The 20706-nt window shown below is 39.4% G+C and overlaps 1 protein-coding gene across 1 annotated transcript in view; it reads right to left on the bottom strand.

The window, feature by feature from the left end:
- The window catches only part of ESR2 (estrogen receptor 2), a 54827-nt gene that overhangs the window by 27428 nt on the left and 6693 nt on the right, over positions 1-20706 (bottom strand). The window contains exons 4-6 of the mRNA XM_044230459.1: positions 11626-11742; positions 2653-2952; positions 240-378 (exon numbers count right to left, since the gene is read on the bottom strand). Coding sequence (XP_044086394.1) covers positions 240-378; positions 2653-2952; positions 11626-11742 — 556 coding nt within the window. The remainder of the gene's footprint in view (positions 1-239; positions 379-2652; positions 2953-11625; positions 11743-20706) is intronic.

Below are 20706 nucleotides of genomic sequence, written 5' to 3'. Positions count from 1 at the left end.
CCACCTAGTCTACACAATATAGGCCCTGCTATGGTCTGTAAAGGCCGCCACACCACAGCTAAAAATGAGGCACAGGACACTGAACCCTGGGACCCATGCTCTCCTTCCTGGGCTCTCGACCTGGGGAAGGAATTCATGATTTTATCAACCTCTTAGTTCCCCCTTTAGATGTGAGATTTTAATTGCAGCACCCAGGACTCAAACAGGTCAGAGAAGAAACACGATGTCTTTTTTCTCACCTGTCCAGAACGAGGTCGGGGGCAAAGATGAGCTTGCCCGGGTGGTCAATGGAGCGCCACATCAGCCCCACCATTAGGACCTCCATCCAGCAGCTCTCCAGGAGGCGCACTTGGTCATAGAGGCTGAGTTCCACAAAGCCTGGGGAAAGCAAGAGGCTATGAGACATACCCACTCTCCTCCTCAATTCCCTGTTTCTGTGAAAACAGAAGGGCAAGGTTTAACAAGCTATTGAAAACACAAGCAATACAAGGAAACACTCAATATTTTAAAGATGTGGCTAAAATGACCTAAGGAAGGAAATTCTGAACTCAGGGGAAGCAGTCTCACACTGTCCAGCCTTGGAGACCTTCTATGGATGAATCTATTCCATTTAAGATTTATAAAGGATGGTTACCCAGGCTTATAGCTCCCCAGACAAATGCTAGGGATGAACAGAAAGCTGGAACAGATCATTTTCAGTTACATTTTAAAAATTCCTCTGCGCTGCTGAGAAAGATGAGTCAGCTGTCAGCCAGAGGCTGCCAGTCTGGCCCAGTCCACAAGAGGGCTGGAAGGGTAGGGGGATGGGATGGGGGGAGGGGTGTGCAGGACACACAGAGAGACCAGCACCAGCCCCTGCAGAAAGTCAAGGCTTCAAATGAAAGAGATCTCTGGCTGCTTAAAATTTCAGTGTTAGAATCATTCTTCTGAGTAGGAGCGCTGTCTCCAGGCTACTCTATCCTGAAAAGCAAATGTAACAATTGAAGCAGGTCCCAAAAGCTCGAAAGCCTAACAACATGGATTGGTCCAAATATCGGAAAGAAACAGGTGATCTGGAGGGAGGTGAGCACTTCAAAGCAAAGCTGAGATCACTGGTGCTTCCTCCACAACCATGATAAGAAGAGAAGTCCCGGTAATATAAAAACTAACCAAAAACACGGCTCAAGGAGTGCAGCAGACTCTGGTTATGATCCCGGCTCAGCCTCATCCTAGCTAGTTATGGAATCTCCTTTCAAGTCAATTTTGTTACAGAAAAAAAGGGGAGTAACAATGACTACCCTCCGAGAATGCCCGTAGGTAATCTCTTCCAGCATCCTCGTTTTACAGATGAGAGGACCACGGCTTGGGAAGCACATGCGGTTCAAACCTGTGAGTAATATACTGCCGGTGTGCACAGAGGAGAATTGAATGGAAGGAATCACGAACGGCAAGACGGCTCAGTCCTCCTCCAAAATTGCACCTTGTCCTAACACACGTACATGTGCCAATCTCCCCTGCGATTACAGACAATAAGCCTGCCCACGGGACATTAGGCTTCTTATATTTGCAGATATTCAACAAGATCCAGGTTAGGTGATATTTTACTATTTTTTTTTTAAATTTTGGAAAATGACAACACCCACTAAGAGAAGAAAGAAAAATCACACCTTTAGACTATGCCTAAATTTTCTGAAAATTTTTTTACAACACTAGGCTTGAAGAAGGACTAAAGCAGCTCAGGAATTCAGTTTTGTTATGGCACAAAGAAGCTACATGGTTTCCAATGTTCGTTAATTCACCACCACTCTCCACGTGGGGTCCTGAAAACCAGCGTTCGGCATACGTGTAGCATGACAGCTAGAGGAAGACCCATCAGTATTGTCTCCTGTGAAAAGAGCAGGGAAAATAACAGAATTCCAGCTAAGGGGAAGATCTAGATTATCAAAACAAAACTAGACACCAGGAGATCCTCAGGAAGCTCGGAAGGATTGGGCACAAACCAACAAACGACCCAAGAGATACTATTACACCAGGCCTGGGGTCCCACAGCTCTTTACCCCCAACTCCTCCCCTCTGAGCTTCTCAGAAGCTCCCAGACTTTACACTTTGCCTAAAGCAGTTGCAGCCTGCAGGCCATGGGAACTGTCCCTAATGGCTTAGAACCTGGAGCGAGACCTCATTTCCTAGATGATTATAAATATGCACATGGAGAAGCCCTGTCCGGGGATGGGCTGCTGCCATTCTGTGTTAGAATTCTAGATTCACTTTCACAGAAACACCAGTTCAAATGATAATGAGGTGGTAATTGTAGCACAATGCAGTGTTTCAGGTATGTATCACAAGCTGGCCTGCCTCTAGAATTTCTTGCCCAAATGGCCACTTTCAGCCCACTTCCGGAGTCTGGGTGGGTTTTTTCCGTGGGTCCACCCTCTCAGACCACATCTCAACATGAGGTGTCCAACAGGCTAGTGTGGGTAGGAGATGTGGCCGCGGAGGATGGGGTGTGGACAAGGAAGAAAGAACATATTTCATTTAAGATTATAAATCAAGTTGTCAACTGTTACACACCCAGACATCATTTGTGTAGACCTCCATTTGGTACCCTTGCCCTACACATGTTAAGGGCAGGCCTTTCTTCCATAACTAAAAAAGCTAACATCCAGAAAGCCCTACCTGGAATTTTCTTGGCCCAGCCAATCATGTGCACCAGCTCCTTGTCGGCCAGCTTGGTCAGGGACATCATCATGGAGGCCTCGGTAAAGGGCGTGCTGGGGCGGCTCACGAGCACATGGGGTGGCTCTGCCTCCAGGAGCGTGAGCACCAGCTGCTCCGGGCTCAGGGCGCTCAGCAGCAGCTCCTTCACTCGGGTCACATGTCCGCCATTTTTCTTGGCTTTGCTCAGGCAGTGCAGCTGCTCATCGGAACTTTTCTGCCTTCGCATAACACGGTACCCACACCTTTCCCTCCGGGAGCCTAAACCGGAGAGATGACAACACAGTAGTTTCCCGTGGTTTCCCCAGCCCAACATTCAAGTTCCCTGAGTCGCCAGGGCAAGAGTGAGGTCATGACCTGGGTCCAGCCTCACGACGTGTGTTAGACCAGAAGCCTGACTTATTTCCTGGAACCTGTGGGGCAAGTACCAAAGATCATTACATTTGTGTCTATTTTAACAAAGTCAAAATACAACATTTTAGGAACAATAGCCCAAAAGAACTCAAACCCTCCATTTCAGGATCATCTATGGATACTAAATCTATTTCTCTTTTAAAGAGCGCTGGCATACCTCAGTTTCCAAACAACAGAATTAGGAATATTCTTTTTTTTTTTAATTTTTAAAATATTTTATTTATTTATTTGACAGACAGATCACAAGGAGGCAGAGAGGCATGCAGAGAGAGAGGAGGAAGCAGGCTCTCAGAGAGCCTGGAGCAGAGAGCCCAATGTGGGGCTCGATCCCAGGACCCTGAAATCATGACCTGAGCTGAAGGCAGAGACTTTAACCCACTGAGCCATCCAGGCACCCCTAGGAATATTCTTGAGACAAAAGATGGGGAAAAATTAAGAACTGAGTATTGATATTTCCAAACAGTTATCAAATAATATACTCTTATAATATACATTCTTAAAATGTTTATATGCACATATGTGTGTTTACACATACACATGAACACATATGTATTCTTTTTACATATTTGCACAAATAAATATATTTCAAGTAATAATTTTTTAAAAATTTATTTGACAGAGAGAGAGACAGTGAGAGAGGGAACACAAACAGAGGGAGGGGGAGGGGGCAAAGTTGCCTCCCCACTGAGCAGGGAGCCCAATGCAGGGCTCAATCCCAGTGATACCATGACCCTGGTATCATGACCTGAGCCAAAGGCAGATGCTCAATGACTGAGCCACCCAGGCACCCCTTCAGTAATAAATTTTTTAAAAATCTAAAAAATATGGAAGAGTACAAATTTTGGTATAAATCCTTTCAGTTTTCATGCTTTTTACTTTTCCATATTTTATATGCAAAATTTGGGTCACAGTATATATACGTTATTTTTAACCTTTTTGACTAAAAATGTATCATTGTACAATTTAAAAATCTATGCAGCATTCTGTTTTATGAAGATAGCATCACTTTATCTAAAGTGTCCCCGTTGGGGCACCTGGGTGGCTCAGTGGGTTAAAGCCTCTGCCTTAGGCTCAGGTCATAATCCCAGGGTCCGGGGATGGAGCCCCACATCAGGCAGTCTGCTCAGCAGGGAGCCTGCTCCCCACCCCCCGCCTGCCTCTCTGCCTACTTGTGATCTCTGTCAAATAAAAAAAAATTTAGTAATAATAATAAAGTGTCCCCTGGCAATGGAAATCTAGGTTAGTCCTAATTTCTTTGCTGGTACTCATAGTACAATGAAAATGCATCTTTGTACACATATCTAATTCATTCCCAAAAATAAACTCAAAGAAGTCAAGCTGCCAAACCAAGGAATATACACACTTAAGATTTTGATACATATTAATAGGTTACCTTCTAAAACTATTTTAAAATTGATCATACAGACAATACTTTAAGGAGCTTCCTATTTTCTCATAACACCACTGGGCAATAAAAGTCATTTCTAGGGGTGCTTCAGTGGGTCAAGCCTCTGCCTTCGCCTCAGCTCATGATCTCAGGGTCCTGGGATTGAGCCCTGCATTGGACTCTCTGCTCGGTGGGGAGCCTGCTTATTCCCACCCCCTGCCCCGCCTGCCTCTCTGCCTACTTGTGATATCTGTCAAATACATAAATAAAATCTTTAAAAAAAAAGTCACTTCTAATCTTTGCTAATCTGACAAGTGACTAAACAATCTCATTTTACTTTGTATTCTCGTAATTAGTAGTGAGGATGACTAATATATTTGCCATACTTTGTATTTCTTTTACTGGTGTATCACCTATTTGTTTCTTTTCCCCTTTTCCTGCCTAATAACCTATAAAGTCTATCTAGTAACTATAACTTTTGTTATGTGCCATATTTGTCTTGTTATATAGCTTTTAACTTTACTCATGGTATCTGCTGTCCTAAGAAGGTTTAGTGCACAGTCAAATCTGTCTTTTGTTTCACATCAAGATATACAAATATTTTCTTATATCTTCTTTAAGCACTTCTGGGGTTCAAATCGATTTGAAATTTTATGTATGTTTGTATCATGTCATATTGATATTTCATGTTATATTCTTCAAATGGATGTATAATTTTCCCTGTAGCATTTATTTCCCAAGGTTTTTTTATAAATATATATAAAAGTATCTTCTTCCAGGGGCACCTGGGTGGCTCAGGCACTTAAGTGTCCAACTCTTGATCTCAGCTCAGGTCTTGATCTCAGAGTGACGAGTTCAAGCTCTGCATTGAAAAAGTATCTTCTTCTGGATTTTCTCCTCTTTCATATATACACATGTGTGTGTATACGTATATGTGTGTGTGTGTGTATGTGTGAGTGTTTTTTTTTTTTAGTCCTGTGCTGGTATCAATATATTTTAATTACTGTTGGCTTATGGGTCAGAAATACAATGGGATAGTTCTTTAAGATGGTATGGGGAGGGAGAAACCTTCAATTTAGAATTATATTCCCAGCTAAACTATCATTCAAGACTGACAATAAATTAAAGACATTTGAATTAAGCAAAGATTCAAAAGATATGCCCTTTTGAAAAACTACTGTGTTATTTGGGATGAAGAAAAATGAACCCAAGAGAAGCAATGAAATTCAAGATGCAATGGTAAGAAAATAAATTGGTAAGCATGAGCAGAAACCTAATAAACATAGAATGAATAAAGTAATAATTTTTGGAGGTATGGAAATAAAATAGAACCAAATACTGGGTAATGATAAATAAGATGAAAAGTGAGTAATTTTGGCTGGAGCTTTCTAAGATCCTTAATTTGGAAAGAGAAATATCTATTAGAGTGGCATGAAATTAATCAAGAATGCATTGCTAAAGGGCACGTGGGTGGCTCAGTGGGTTAAAGCCTCTGCCTTCATCTCAGGTCATGATCCTGGGGTCCTGGGGTCCTGGGGTCAAGCCCGGCATCGGGCTCTCCGCTCAGCGGGGAGCCTGCTTCCTCCTCTCTCTCTCTGCCTGCCTACCTGTGATCTCTGTCAAATAAATAAATAAAATCTTAAAAAAATAAAAAAGAATGCATTGCTAAAATAGAACTGTCACTAAAATAATTGAAACCACATGTATAGACCTCCAAACTAGCGAAAGAGGAGAAATAAAATAAGAAAATGGGATCAATTCCAAAAAGGAAAAAAGAAAATATATGATGAAATTGTCAAAATCCTAAAATAAGATGACAGAAATGAATTCAAATATCAATGATCACATTAAACATAAATAGACTAAATTCATCAATTAAGAGCAACTCTGAGATCACAGTTTTTTAATCTAAACATAGACTGGTTGTAAGGGATACATTTTATGTATAGAAAAAATGAAAATAAAGGGATAGAAAAAGATAAAAGACAAAAATTAACCAAATAAATCAGTTACTCTATCAATATCAGACACTATAACCCTTAAAAATCATGATTAAGTCCTCATCAGATTATAAAAGGAAGATAAATATTCTAAACCTATAAACATCAAGAAAACAACAAAACATCAACAAAACAAGAAAACCTACAAACATAACAGCAAAAAATGACTAAAAGAAAGAGAAATGGACAAATACATTATTATAATACATATTTTAATGTATCTCTCTCAGCAACTGACAGAGTAAACAATTAGGGGGAAAGGCAGAATACAGAACATTGGAATTGTACAATTCACAAGCTTGAGCTATAAAAACTCATGGAATTTGCAGAAATTATCACATACTAGTTCATGAATAAAATTTTAACTAAAATTGATTATCATATAGATCATACTCTTTGATCACAAAAAATACAATTTCCAAGCTCCAAAGTTTGGCACAAAAATATTTCTAAAAATCCACTGGCTAAAGACAAAAATACAAAATGAAAATTAAGAAAGACATAAGTTAGGATGTCATTAGCATGGGTACAACTTTTATATGCATCCCTCCCCCCGCAAAAAACAAAACCAAACCAAACTTAAACGTTATATCTGCAAAATGCCTAGTTCCTATATTCCCACCATTATGTTTGTTCACTAAATTCAGTTGTCCACATTTTTAAAAAGAAATATTAGTTAGGAGGTATGGGTACATTTAAAATTACTTGCTCCCAAGAAAATTTAGCTGAATTTCTTCTTATCCTTGGTTAATCAAAGTAAAAGGAAGGACTCTATCTACCTAGAGATGATTAAATCAAGCTCTTTACTGAAAGAACTAAAAGCCTAAAGTATAATTCATTTTATTAGTAATCAGAGAGCTTTAGGTATTATTTAAGGTTAATTATACCCCCAGGGTAAAATGGAACAAAGTGTTTGGTTTAAAAAAGCACCTTTCTGATCACACATCTTCTTGTAGAATGTATGAGGAAAAGGAGTTTACAAAACAGGTTTACCTACAAGGAGAAAGGTTTGATTCCATGCACTCAAATTTGTCTGACCAACTTGCACTTACAAAGCCCTATACACGGGGCCCTGTACTGAGTCCTAGGGATTCTAATATCAATTAAATAAAGCCCTTGGCAGGGAACTCACTGTTTTCTACCAAGGACATTTCTAATGTCATGGCTTTCCCAATATAATCTTGGCAGAGTCACCCAGTGTGCCTCTGAGCAAGCCTGAAGGGGAGTGCCACCAAACAGGAGTGCTCCATATTAAAAGTGATAAATAGCCCCCCAAAAAAACAGGATGATGATAACGGTGATGACAATGACAACAAAAATGGTAATAATGGTAAATGATAACAATGAGAGCTAACACGTACTGGAAAGCTTCTACATGTCAGACATTGTGTATTGTATATAGATTATTTCATTCCAAAAACTGCCCTAGAGGGCAGGTGCTATGATCATCTCCATGACACAGAGGAGGAACCGGGCCCAAGAGAGCTCAACTAACCTGCTAGGGGTGGAAAAGCTTGAAAACAGAGAAGGCAGCATATGAACTCAAGCAATTGCCTGAATCCACAGCTGGTGCTTTTACTGCTTTATACTACCTCCCTATCAAGCCCCTTTCATGTGTATATACGGCAGATGAATCAAGAGACGGCATCTGAAAGATGCGGATTTATTCTCACAACACAGGAATACAGACCAGATGTGGCTATTCCGATTCTTCTCCTGGCTATGTACGTTTCCATGTATCCTTATAATGAAGCCTTATCCCTCACGTTGGTCTGGGTGAGCATTCTCCCACCATTTAATCCACCATATTAATATTTCCACAGAAAACACAAGATTGGTGCAGAAGAAGAAGGTGGTAACAGAGAGATATAATTTCTAAAGGGTGGGGGGTGAAATGATGCAGAAGGATCCAGGATGGGAGGGAGGGAGGTTCCTAAGCTTCTAAGACCGGAGAGAAGAAAGAATATGAATGGAGGATTTATGGAGAGGGGAGGCAAGAAGAGTGCTGGGCAAGAAGGGAGGCATCGTTAAGAAAATTCACTCCTAATGGTCAGTAAAGGGTTAAATATCCAACTGTTTCCATGTCAACCCATCTCATCCTTTCTGCAATCTCCAAAGATAATAAAATATTTTTTTCTTAGACAGCCCTACCCAATTTCTTTTTTTTTTTTTTTTTACCCAATTTCTTTTTGGCCAAATTCAATGACCCTTTCTCTGTTCTCTTTTCCATGAAAGATTTTTTTTCCCCAGTTTTATTGAGAAATAATTGCCATAAATCACTGTATAAGTTTAAGATGTATAGCACAATGGTTTGGCTTACATAAACTGTGAGGGGATTACCACAGTAAGTTCAGATCCACCATCTCATATAGATAAATAGAGGACGGCAAGAAGAGAAAGAAAGAGAAAGAGAGAGACGAAAGAAAGTGAAAGATTTTTTTCTCTCAGAACTCTGCCTTACTTCACTTAGCATAATGCCCTCACGGTCCAGCCATGTTGTCACATACGGCAGAATTTCTCTGTGGCTTGTTTTTTTTAATGGCTGGATAATGTTCCATTTTTACACACACACACACACACACACACACATCAACTTCTTTATCCATTCACCTGTCAATGGACACTTGGGTTTTTCTCATGTCTTGGCTACTATAGATAATGCTGAAGGGGTGGGGGCCCAAATATCTTTTTGAGTGAGTGTCATGAAAGTTTTTTTTTAAACTACATCTTTATATTCTGCCTGTGCAGGACTGTATTGCATTAAAACTTCTCATAATTTATATGAGTTTTCGAAGAGGGAGAAAGAAAGGAAGGAAAACTAAAATTTAGCTGCAAATACTGTCCTAGGTCTTTATGTCTTTCTTCACATGCATTCCTCACAAAACCCAGGGAAACAGGTATCTTCTTTTCAGAAATAAGAAAACCGAGGGCCAGAAAGGTTAAGTTTGAGCATAGTCACAGTTCACAAGAAGTAATGAGACAAAAAATGAGTTTGGGTCTTTGGGGGTCCTGTCCTTTTGTTCTTCCCGCCACATACACTGCCCCCTGCAGGCGGATTATGCAGGTGCTCCTGCCCTGGTCCCAAACCACCAGGGTTATAGCTAGCTGTCCAACTAAGACCCTAGGACAGTAACATTGTTCTTATCCTAGAACTAAAGTATAAATCGCTTTTTAAAAAATACACTCAACTTAAAATATGAAACATCAATTTGCAATCTTTTGTCAAAGGGCCAAGGTTTTCTCCTTCAGTACCATCGCCAATTAAATCACGAGTGCATTTCCTACATACGCCACATCTGTAATACACTATCTCTGAATTTTCAATTTCAGCTTCGTTAAAACAGAGCAAGAACTTAGGCACTCATACAGCAATCCAAATTCAGAATTTTTCTAGGTTCATGACCTCTCCCCCAAATCTCACTCATACCTAACTCAATAGTTACTAGTCCTTTACAGTTTGTGGGGTATTTTTTAATGCAAGCACTACACCCAACATGGGTTTTGAACTCATGACCCCGAGAGCAAGAGTCAGCTAGCTGGCCAGGTACCCCTCCTTTATAGTTTTATCCAAAGCTTTCAAAGAAGTGACTGAGTTGGGGCACCTGGATGGCTCAGTTGGTTGAGCATCTGCCTTAGGCTCAGGTGATGATCCCAGTGTCCTGGGATCAAGCCCCACACTGGGCTCCCTGCTTAGTGGCGAGTCTGCTTCTCCTTCTGCCTCTCCCCCTGCTTGTGCTCTCTCTCAAATAAATAAAATCTTTTTAAAAAGAGAAATGATTATCCTTTCCTACTCATATTTCATATGGTTGCATAAATTCTAATTAAATTATATAATTTGACAGTTACAGAAAGTAGAAACAGGTTTTAGAAGAAGCCCACTGGTTACCGATAAGGGTATAACTGAAGCAGGAGGGGGAACAGAAATGCTTGAATATTTTAGAGAGTAACCAGTACACGCTGGGAAGTCATGGGCATTGGCAGGGTATTTTACAAAGAAAACAAAACCTCAGTGATTCTCGGAAGCCACTGAAGTGTGATCAAATAAGAGAACTTCTGCTCTACAGGATATAGCTGGATGAGATGTCTTACCTGTTATACACATTTTTTAAAAAAGGACAGAGAATGTTTAAAAGGCAGAACTCCTAAGAGACTGTCAGGGAGAAAAGAGACTCTTGTTTCAAATTTTTCAAATAGTTACAAAGAGAGAAATTACAACTAACCACAGGCAAAATACTGACAGAGCAGAGTCAGGCAGAGCTGATGTGAGTGCACATGAACCAGCAAGTGTGTACAGAAGACGAATGAATCAAAAAGAGAGAGGATGTAATGTCAAAGAGATTACTGAGAATGTAATCTCAAAGAGAGCAGGATGTAAGCATTCTTGTCAGCTGTTATTCTTACGTGCCCATTTTTCTTTGTTTCTCATGGATATATGCGTCTATGTGTGGACACACACACATATGTATGTTTATTCATAGATATGCAGACATACCTTCGTAACAGAACCCCCCTATGTGCTTTCCAGAGTTCTACCATGTTTCTGACTCCTCTATAGATCTTCTCTAGAAAGCTAATAGGGGATGGGCATGATTCTTTCCCCTCGCTATCCAAGTAACCCACCACATAGTCTACTTTCTTGTCACAGCTTTCACTGTGAACATTTACCAGAACTTTCTCCTTAGACTTCTCAAGGCCTCAGGCAGATGGTCATCCAACCCATTTGCGTACTTCAGTAGCCAGAGCTCTCGAATCATGCAGTAGCCTATTGCGTTGCCAGACCACTTAATTGTAGAAAGGTCTTCCCTACACAGACCTGTACCCCTGGGGCTAATAATACATTATATGTTAATTAAAAAAAAAAAAGCAGAAGAAGAAGAAAGAAAGGTCTTCCCTACACTGGGCGAAAATGTGCCTCCTGTAACCTGTTCCTGTTTACCTCAGCTCTGTCCTCCGCACTTACAGGGAACAAATCAATGCCCCTTCCAATGGGACAGCATACACATACTTGAAGATAATGACCAAGTCCTAAATCTCCTCTCGTGCAGGCTACCTGTCCCCAGTCCCGCCACCTGTCCTGTCTGACAGAGCGGTCATCGTAGCCCACACATGATGAAAGGGGAAGCGAAAACTCACCACACTTCACCATCCCCACTTCATAGCACTTCCGGAGCCGGCAGGCCTGGCAGCTCTTGCGCCGATTCTTATCTATTGTACACTGATTTGTAGCTGGGCAAATGTAATCGTTATGTCCTACAGCAGAGGGGGGGAAAGCAGGCTATTATTACAATATTTTGATTAAACATCTTCCTCGTCAACAACACTGATAATCCTACTCAGCTAAGAGGTAGGCGACATCTTCTTAATGACAGGTACAGGCACAATAGCCAAAGTTTGGTCTCATAAGTGCCTTGTTGGTGAGTCAAAAAACCTAGGAATATTTAAATAATAAATATCTTACTCTTTGACTAATAGGCTATTCTCCACATGTTCTTTGAATTCTTAAGAGATACATTAGAAATAGTCTCCTTCATGGGGCGCCTGGGCGGCTCAGTGGGTTAAAGCCTCTGCCTTTGGCTCAGGTCATGATCCCAGGGTCCTGGGATCCCAGGGTCCCAGGGTCCTGCCCTAGAAAAAGATAAGATTCCCATTTTTCAAAAGAAAACACATTAGGTCAGTTCAATAAGTTCCTTAAGGTCATGGTTTTAGTTTTCTATGCTGTATAATAAGCCTATAAGCTTAAAACCAAATGAATTTATTATCTTGTTTCCACGAGTCAAGAATCCAGGCACAGGTACACCTGGGTGGCTCAGTCGGGGTTAAAGATCTGCCTTGGGCTCTAGTCATGATCCCAGAGTCCTGGGATCAAGTCCCCACATTGGGCTCCTTGCTCAGCGGGGAGTCTGCTTCTCCCTCTTCCTCCACAGCTCCCCCTGCTTATGCTTTCTCCCTGACAAATAAATAAATAAAAGAATAATACATGATGTAATCCTTTTTGTTTTTATAAAGAGGTTTATAACAATAAGCATTTAAGGGACTAGAGGTTCATTTTTTTCCCTCAGAGTTTATTTTAAAAGATCATTTTACTTAAAAAAAATCAGAAAACACAATGTTATGAACACACTAAATAAAAATAGCCTAGAAAATATCTTATGCAAGAAGGTCAGGGTAACTGAATTTACTTCTGACATACACACACACACACACACACACACACACACACAAGTCCTCCTCAAACTACATGAACTACCTCACACATCAAAATGGTTTTCTTAGTGGGGCACCTGGGTGGCTCAGTGGTTTAAGCCTCTGCCTTCGGTTCAGGTCATGATCTCAGGATCTTGGGATCAAGCCCCGAGTTGGGTTCTCTGCTCAGCAGGGAGCCTGCTTCCCCTGCCCCTGCCTGCCTCTCTGCCTATTTGTGATCTCTGTCAAATAAATAAAATCTTTTTTAAAAAATAAAATGGTTTTCTTGGAGTACCCAGATGGCTCAATCTGTTAAGCATCTGACTCTTGATTTCCGTTCAGGTCGTGATCTCAGGGTTGTGAGATCAAGCCCCACGTTGGACTCTACACTCAGCACAGAGTCTGCTTGGGGATTTTCTCTCCTTCTTTCTCTGCTCCCCATGCCCCCCAAAAATAATTAAAATGGTTTTCTTGTTCCATGCAACAGTCTGAGAAGCACACTATTCCATACTAATAGAACTCAGAGAAAAGTTCAAAGCAAAATTAAAAGCAAAATAGGTAGCTAATTCGTTAAGATATAAAGCTTTATAGGAAAATGTGCTTTTTATAATCTAAAACATAACCAGTTATCTCTGGACTCTCTGCAGAATTATCGAGTCTGTCTGAATACCTGTTGTCATTTATATACAACTGCATGGAGAGGACAGAGAGCACTGGACTTGGAATCAGAAGATCTGAGTTTCAGCTCAGTTCAGCCTCCCCATGTTGTCACTTCAACAACAGGGCAATGTTTGTCACCCACACCCTCCCTGGCACGCTTAGCCCTCAACAGCCGGCAATGACCTTGCGTTCTGTTACCTCAGGACATCCCTCATGACTTCAAAGCCAAGTAAGTCCCAAGTAACAGAACATGTACCTCCAAGATAAAAATCTTCTACATATCCTACCAGCTGTCAGAGCTTCCCACTTAAAGCTCAGGCTCTAACGTCGTAAAAAGTGGCACTTTGTGAGCAGCATGCAAATAGATTTTAACTTTCAAAGGACAAGGATAAAAGGTTATTATAAATGCCAATATGAAAGTGAGTAGAATAGTATTACTATTATATATGGATATAAAATAAATAGCCCAAAAGAATGAAATTTACAGAAATACCACTGAGAAATGTACCAGATACATATTTTTTAAAACTAACAAAACTGTATGAAGAGATATAAGAGGCCTAAATAACTAGAGACATAACATGTTCTTGATGTGAAGACTACTACAAAGATTCCTTCCAAAATAATTCCTAGGTTTAACAAAATCTCCACTTAAGGATGAGAGGCCACTTAATAAAATTACTCTAAGGTTCCTATGAATAATAAATGAATAAGTAAACAAAAGAAAAATAGAACACTTTAAAAATAGGAGGTAGTTATATTGGTATATATTAAAATGCATTATAAAATTATAATAGTAAAAGTAAAAAATAAAACTATAATAGTTAGAATAATGTGGTACTTATAAGAATGAAGAACTAGGTCAGCAGAACAGAATAAAACAGTATATATAAGAACTTAATATATCATAGAAAAAAAATCAATGAACACATGAAAAGATGCTCAAAAAGATCAGTAATCCAGGAAACTCAAAACCACAACAAGACACACTTATATATGGAATAGAATATCTAAAATTTAAAAAGCTGATCAAAAAAAAAGTAAGAAAAGAAAAGCTGACAATATCAAGGATTTTTACAAGGATATAAAGCGACTGGAAGTCTCATATGTTATTGCTGGAAATACAACATGGTTCAACTATTTTGCTGTTTTCTTATAAAATTAAACATATGCTTATCCTACAACCAGCAATTTTACTCTTAGGTATTTCCCCCAAGAGAAACAAAAATACAGGTCTACAGAGAGGGATATGCATGAATGTTCACAGAAGTTTTATTCAAAATATCATAATAAGTGAAAGAGGTGATACACAGATGGTTATATACTTTACAATTCAATTATATGATAGTCTAGCAAAAAGCAAATCTATAGGGAAATAAAATAGATCAATGGCTACCAGGCCTTGAGAGGTTAGGGCGAAATTGGCTGCGATGGGCCGGCAGGAACTTTTTGGGCTGATGGTAACATTCCAGATCTTAATTATGGTGGTGGTCGGGCGCCTGGGTGGCTCAGTGGGTTAAGCCGCTGCCTTCGGCTCAGGTCATGATCTCAGGGTCCTGGGATCGAGTCCCACATCGGGCTCTCTGCTCAGCAGGGAGCCTGCTTCCTCCTCTCTCTCTCTGCCTACTTGTAATCTCTCTCTGTCAAATAAATAAATAAAATCTTTAAAAAAAAAAATTATGGTGGTGGTCGAATGGGTACATTCATTTTCAAAATTCATAAAATTGTATCACAGATGAATCTTACTATATATAAATTAAATCTCAAATTCAATGAGGAAAAAAAATCAATGAAAATGAATAATCTTAAATAAAACAATGTAGAGAAAATTGACTAAGATAAACATTTATTTTTTCCTTTTTAGTTTTATTTTATTGAATTACAATTAACATTCAATGTTAAATTAGTTTCAGGTGTAGAACTTTTTTTTTTTTTTTAAACCAGAAGATGGGTGTATTTGGGAATAAAAGAGAATTACAATCCAAAACAAACAAGCTGTGGTAAAACCTCAGGCGACTCTGGGAAACAAAAGTTCAGGTGTACAACATTTTGATTCAACAATTGTGTACATTACTCAGTGCGCACCATGCAGTATAGTCCTCGTCTGTCACCTTACAATGTTTTTACAATATTAATTAGATTCCATATGCTGTACTTTTCATCTCTGTGACTTATTTATTTTAATCCCCTTTATCTATTTCACCCATCCCTCCCCACCACACTGCCTTCTGGTAACCACCCGTTTCTTCTCTGTATTTGAAAGTCTGTCTTTTGGAGTGTTTTTCTATCTTTGCTTATTTGCTTTATTTTTAGATTCTACATGTAAGTGAAATCACATGGTATTTAGACGCCCGGGTGGCTCTAGGCAGTTAGGTGTCTGCTTTTGCTCAGGTCATGATCCCAGAGTCCTGGGATCGAGTCCCACATCGGATTCCTTGCTCAGTAGGGAGCCTGCTTCTCCCTCTGCCTGTCACCGCCTCCTGCTTGTGCTCACACTCTCTCTTACTCTCTGACAAATAAGTAAAACCTTAAAAAAAAACAAACACATGGTACTTGTCTTTTTATGTCTGACTTAGTTCACTTAGCATTATACTTTCTAGGCCCATCCATATTGTTGCAAATAGCAAGATCTCGTCATTTTTATGGTTGAGTAATGTATCATTGTGTAACTTCTTTATCCGTTCATCTATCAAGGGACACCTAAATTGTTCCCATATCCTGGCTATTGTAAATAATGCTACAATAAGCACAGGGGTGCACATCTCTTTTTGAATGAGTATTTTTGTTCTCTCTGGATAAATATCCAGGAGTGGAATTATTAGATCATTTGGTATTCCTATTTTTAATGTTTTAAGGAAACTTCATATGGTTTTCCTCAGCAGCTGCACCAATTTACATTCCCACAAATAGAACATGAGGGTTCCCTTTTCTCCACATCCTCACCAATACTTATTTCTTGTGTTTTTCATTTTAGCCATTCTGAATGGTGTGAGGTGGTATCCCAAAACCCAAATGGTTTTGATTGCAGTTCCCTGATGATAAGTGATGGTGAGCATCTTTTCATGTGTCTGTTGACCCACTGTAGATCTTCTTTGGAAAAAATGTCTATTCAGGTTCTCTGCCCATTTTTCAATTGGGCTACTATCATTTTTTGGCGTTAAACTGTAGAAGTTCTTTATATAGTTTGTATACTAACCCCTTAATGCATATATCATTGCAAATACCTTCTCCCATTCAGCAAATTGACTTGTTTTGTTGATTGTTTCCTTCATTGCACAAAAGTTTATTATTTGGGCATAGTCCCAATAGTTTATTTTTGCTTTTGTTTCCCTTGCCTCAGGAGACATACCTAGAAAAATGTTGCTAAGGCTGATGTCAGAGAGAATAATGCCTATGCTTTCTTCTAGGAGTTTTATGGTTTTAGGTATCATATTTAGGTCTTTAATCCATTTTGAGTTTATTTTTGTATATGGAATAAGAAAATGGTCTAGTTTCATTCTTTTGTATGTTGCTATTTTCCCAGCACCATTTACTGAGGAAGCTGTTTTCTCCCCATTATACATTCTTACCTCTTTTGTTGAGGATTACTTGACCATATAATCATGGGTTTATTTCTGGGTTCTTCATTCTGATCCATCCGTCTATGTGTCTATTTTTGTGCCAGTAACATACTGCTTTGATTATTAGAGCTACGTAATAGATCTTGAAATTTGGGATTGTGATACCTCCAGCTTTGGTCTCCTTTCTCAAGACTGCTTTCATTACTCAGAGTCTTTCATAGCAATTTCAGTATTATTTGTTCTAGCTCTGTGAAAGATGCTGTTGACATTTTGATAGGGAATCCACTGAATCCATAGATTACTTTGAGTAGTATGGACACTATCAATATTTGTTCTTTCAATCCATGAGCATGGAATATCTTTCCATTTGTTTATGTCATCTTCAATTTCTTTCATCAATGTTTATAGTTTTCAGAGTACAGGTCTTTCACCTCCTTGGTTAAGTTTACTCCTCGGTATTTTATTATTTTTGTACAATCGTAAATGGGATGGTTTTCTTAATTCCTTTCTGCTACTTTATTATTAGTGTACAGAAGTGCAACATATTTCCATTCATTAATTTTGTATCCTGCAACTTAATTCATTTGTCAGTTCTACTGGGTTTTGGTGGAGTCCTTAGGGTTTTCTATATATAATATCATGTCATCTGCAAATAAAGTTTTACTTTTCCCTTACAAAATTTGTTGTCTTGTATGATTGCTGTGGCTAGAACTTCCAGCACTATGTTGAATAAAAGTGGTAAGAGTGGACATCTTTGTCTTGTTCCTGATCTTAGAAGAAAAAGCTCTCCATTTTTCACCACTAAGTGTGATGGTAGCTGTGGGTTTTTCATATATGGTTTTTATTGTGTTGAGATATCCTCTGCCCAAGCCTCCATTATTGAGATTTTTTTATTATGAGTAATGATGATAAATACATTTCATTCTTACGTCATTCAATATATAGAAAGAATTGGGTGGCCATTTTTAGCTACTACAACATATTTTATATCAGAGAATGCTAAAAATACAAAGAGGCCAAAGAAACAATCATTTACATAGCAAACAATTGTAAAAGTACTCACTCTTTACCTTATGCGCACTTAGAATATGACATTTCTTTCTCTTTCCCAATAGTTTCTTGGCTCATGTAGTAGGAAGGAATGTGGGAAGCAGAGGAAATTCCCCTGTCATTATAATCAGTCATAGTTTAAGGGTTCAAAGATATTTTAGGTAGAGATTTTTTGCAACAACAAGGGGAAAAGGATCCTTTTCAAAGAATATAGTTGGGTGTATTGGGTCAAGATTTCCTTAAGGAATAAAATTCTGGAATCTCAACAAGACAGAATTGTCATCATCTCAAGAGTTCAGTTCTAAATTTTGTTTTATTCATTCTAAATTTTGGAACTCTGAATTGTTCTCACTACATAATAGCAGGAGAGTAAGCCTAGCCTTATAGTTTACTACTACAATTATCATAAGTAAAAATATTAAAGCACTAAATATATTAAATTCAGAATGAAAAGTTTTGTGTATAAATTTCAAATAAGCAAACCATACAACTTATGTTTTAATAATATTTGATGACATAGGCTTCCTTTATCTGTGATTTTTTTTTTCTTTTAATAAAATTAAGTTTGGAAATAGCAGAACGCCCTGATCCACCAAACTATGAAGATTTTAGAGAAGGTGGTGTCAATGTGATTAGGATTAGAAGAAAAATACAAAGAAAAAAGAAAAGATGTTGGTACAGAAGAGTTAGAAGAAAAGCTAGAATATCTTAAATTTGCATGATGTTTATAAATGACTAAATATTTTCACAAAAACTCTTTAAAAAATAAAAATAAAAAGTTGCTTATTTATTTACCCATTTATTTTACCTATTTATTTAGAGAAAGTGTGCGTGTGAATATGGGGAGAGGGAGAAAGACAAGCTCAAGCAGACTCCCCACTGAGCATGGAGCCTGACACAGGGCTCAAACCTACAACCCTGAGATCTTGACCTGAGCCAAAATCAAGAGTCAGACACTCAACCAAGTGAGCCATCCAGTCACTCCCGTTCCACCTTTAGAACAATTCTGTAAGTATTTCCATTTCACAGAAGAGCAAACAGGCTAGGAGGTAAAGTCATAGAGCTACTAAGTGGAAGATCCTGGAAAAATAAGTGGTTATCTATACAGGGTGAATTTCAGGGTCTCCAGGAAGGTAACTCTTAACTGTTAACACCCTCTGGTTTCTATCAGGAACCATCCCGCCGTCATCACTCTTACACATGCCAAATATTAAACATAAGTCAAAGGGAGAAACAATCTTTGTAATTCCTAACAAGCAAATTTTCCCCCAAGCTTTATCTTTGTAAGCATTATAACTAGGGACTTCTGCGGAAGATGGCAGAATAGGAAGATCTTAAGCTCACCTCTTCCCATGAATACAACTAGATAATACAACTAGGTAATAACACATTAGTGTAAATAACCCAGATTATGACCTAAAGACTGGCAGAACAGACTCTCCACAGATAAATATAGAGAAGAGGCCATGCCAAAGAGGGTAGGAAGGGTGAAAAGGTAGTTGGGAGCCAAACAGACCATGGGGACAGACCTATGGAACTGTCCATGGGAGGGAGGGACCTGCAGGCTTGGAGAGGAGAGAGAAACAGACTATCACACCAGGTACCCCAAGTATGGGGAACTCACCCAGGTGAGAAGAAATCCCATAACATTTGGCTTTGAAAACCAGAGGCGGGGGTAATTTTATGAGTTTTTACAATGAATAGGGCTTAACAGGTAGAACTTTCAAAATCAGCAGGCTTGGCTCTGAGAGAGCTGGGAAAGCAAAAGGAAACAGAGTTTCTGCCCTTAAAGAGAGTACAGCAAACAGCCCCATGGAGATACAGCATAGAAGCAGCAGTTTGAAAAATGCCTAGGGTATATGGGAGGGAAATTTCTTTACTAATCTCAGGGTATGTGCTGGAGGCAGAGGGATCATTGGCAGACTTTTCCAGGAACAAAGGAGCTGGTGGGTGCCCTTTCCCTCCCCTGCACGCCATAGGTCTGTTTAGCTCCCTGATCTAACTCTACTCAAGCCCCAGGTGGCTCCAGATTGGTCCATTAGCAATGCAGGGACCAAATCCTGCCCACAAAAGGCAAAGAGAACCACTGCAAACAACTGGACTAAAGTCACAAGCAGCTCAGCCACTACAGTAGTGTGCACACAACATACATAGGCGACACCCCTGAAGTCCAGGTCTGGTGAACAGGAGACATTACACTGCAGAGCCTGAGAGAGCCTCTTCCTCATAAGGCCACTATTTACAAGAGCAGGAGACGTAGCTGACTTTCCTAACACATAGAAAGAGACACAGAGAGCTAGACAAAGTAAGGAGTCAGAGGAACATGTTCCAAAAGAAAGAATAGGACAAAATGACAGCATGAGACCTAAACAAAACAGGTAAGAAATTCTCTATAAGGAATGTTACTTATTTATTTTTAAAGATTTTATTTATTTACCTGAGGGTGAGAGAGAGAGAGCATGAGAAGAGAGAGCATGAGAGGGTCAGAGGGAGAAGAAGTCTCCCTGTGGAGCAGAAAGCCTGACACAGGGCTCGATCCCACGACTCCAGGATCATGACCTGGGCCAAAGGCAGACACTTAACCCACTGAGCCACCCAAGTGCCCCACCCAATAGAGAATTTAAAGTAATGGTCATAAAGATACTGATTGGACTGGAGAAAAGACTGGAGAACCTCAGTGAAACCCCTCAAAAAGAAACAGAAAACATAATAAAGAACCAATCAGAGATGAGCAACTCAATAACTGAAGGCAAAAATGCAC

Source organism: Neovison vison, chromosome 13, assembly GCF_020171115.1.
Source record: "Neovison vison isolate M4711 chromosome 13, ASM_NN_V1, whole genome shotgun sequence".
In the NCBI taxonomy this organism is placed as follows: Eukaryota; Metazoa; Chordata; class Mammalia; order Carnivora; family Mustelidae; genus Neogale; species Neogale vison.
Note: the sequence above shows the minus strand (reverse complement) of the source record. Positions and strands in the feature narration are given on the sequence as shown.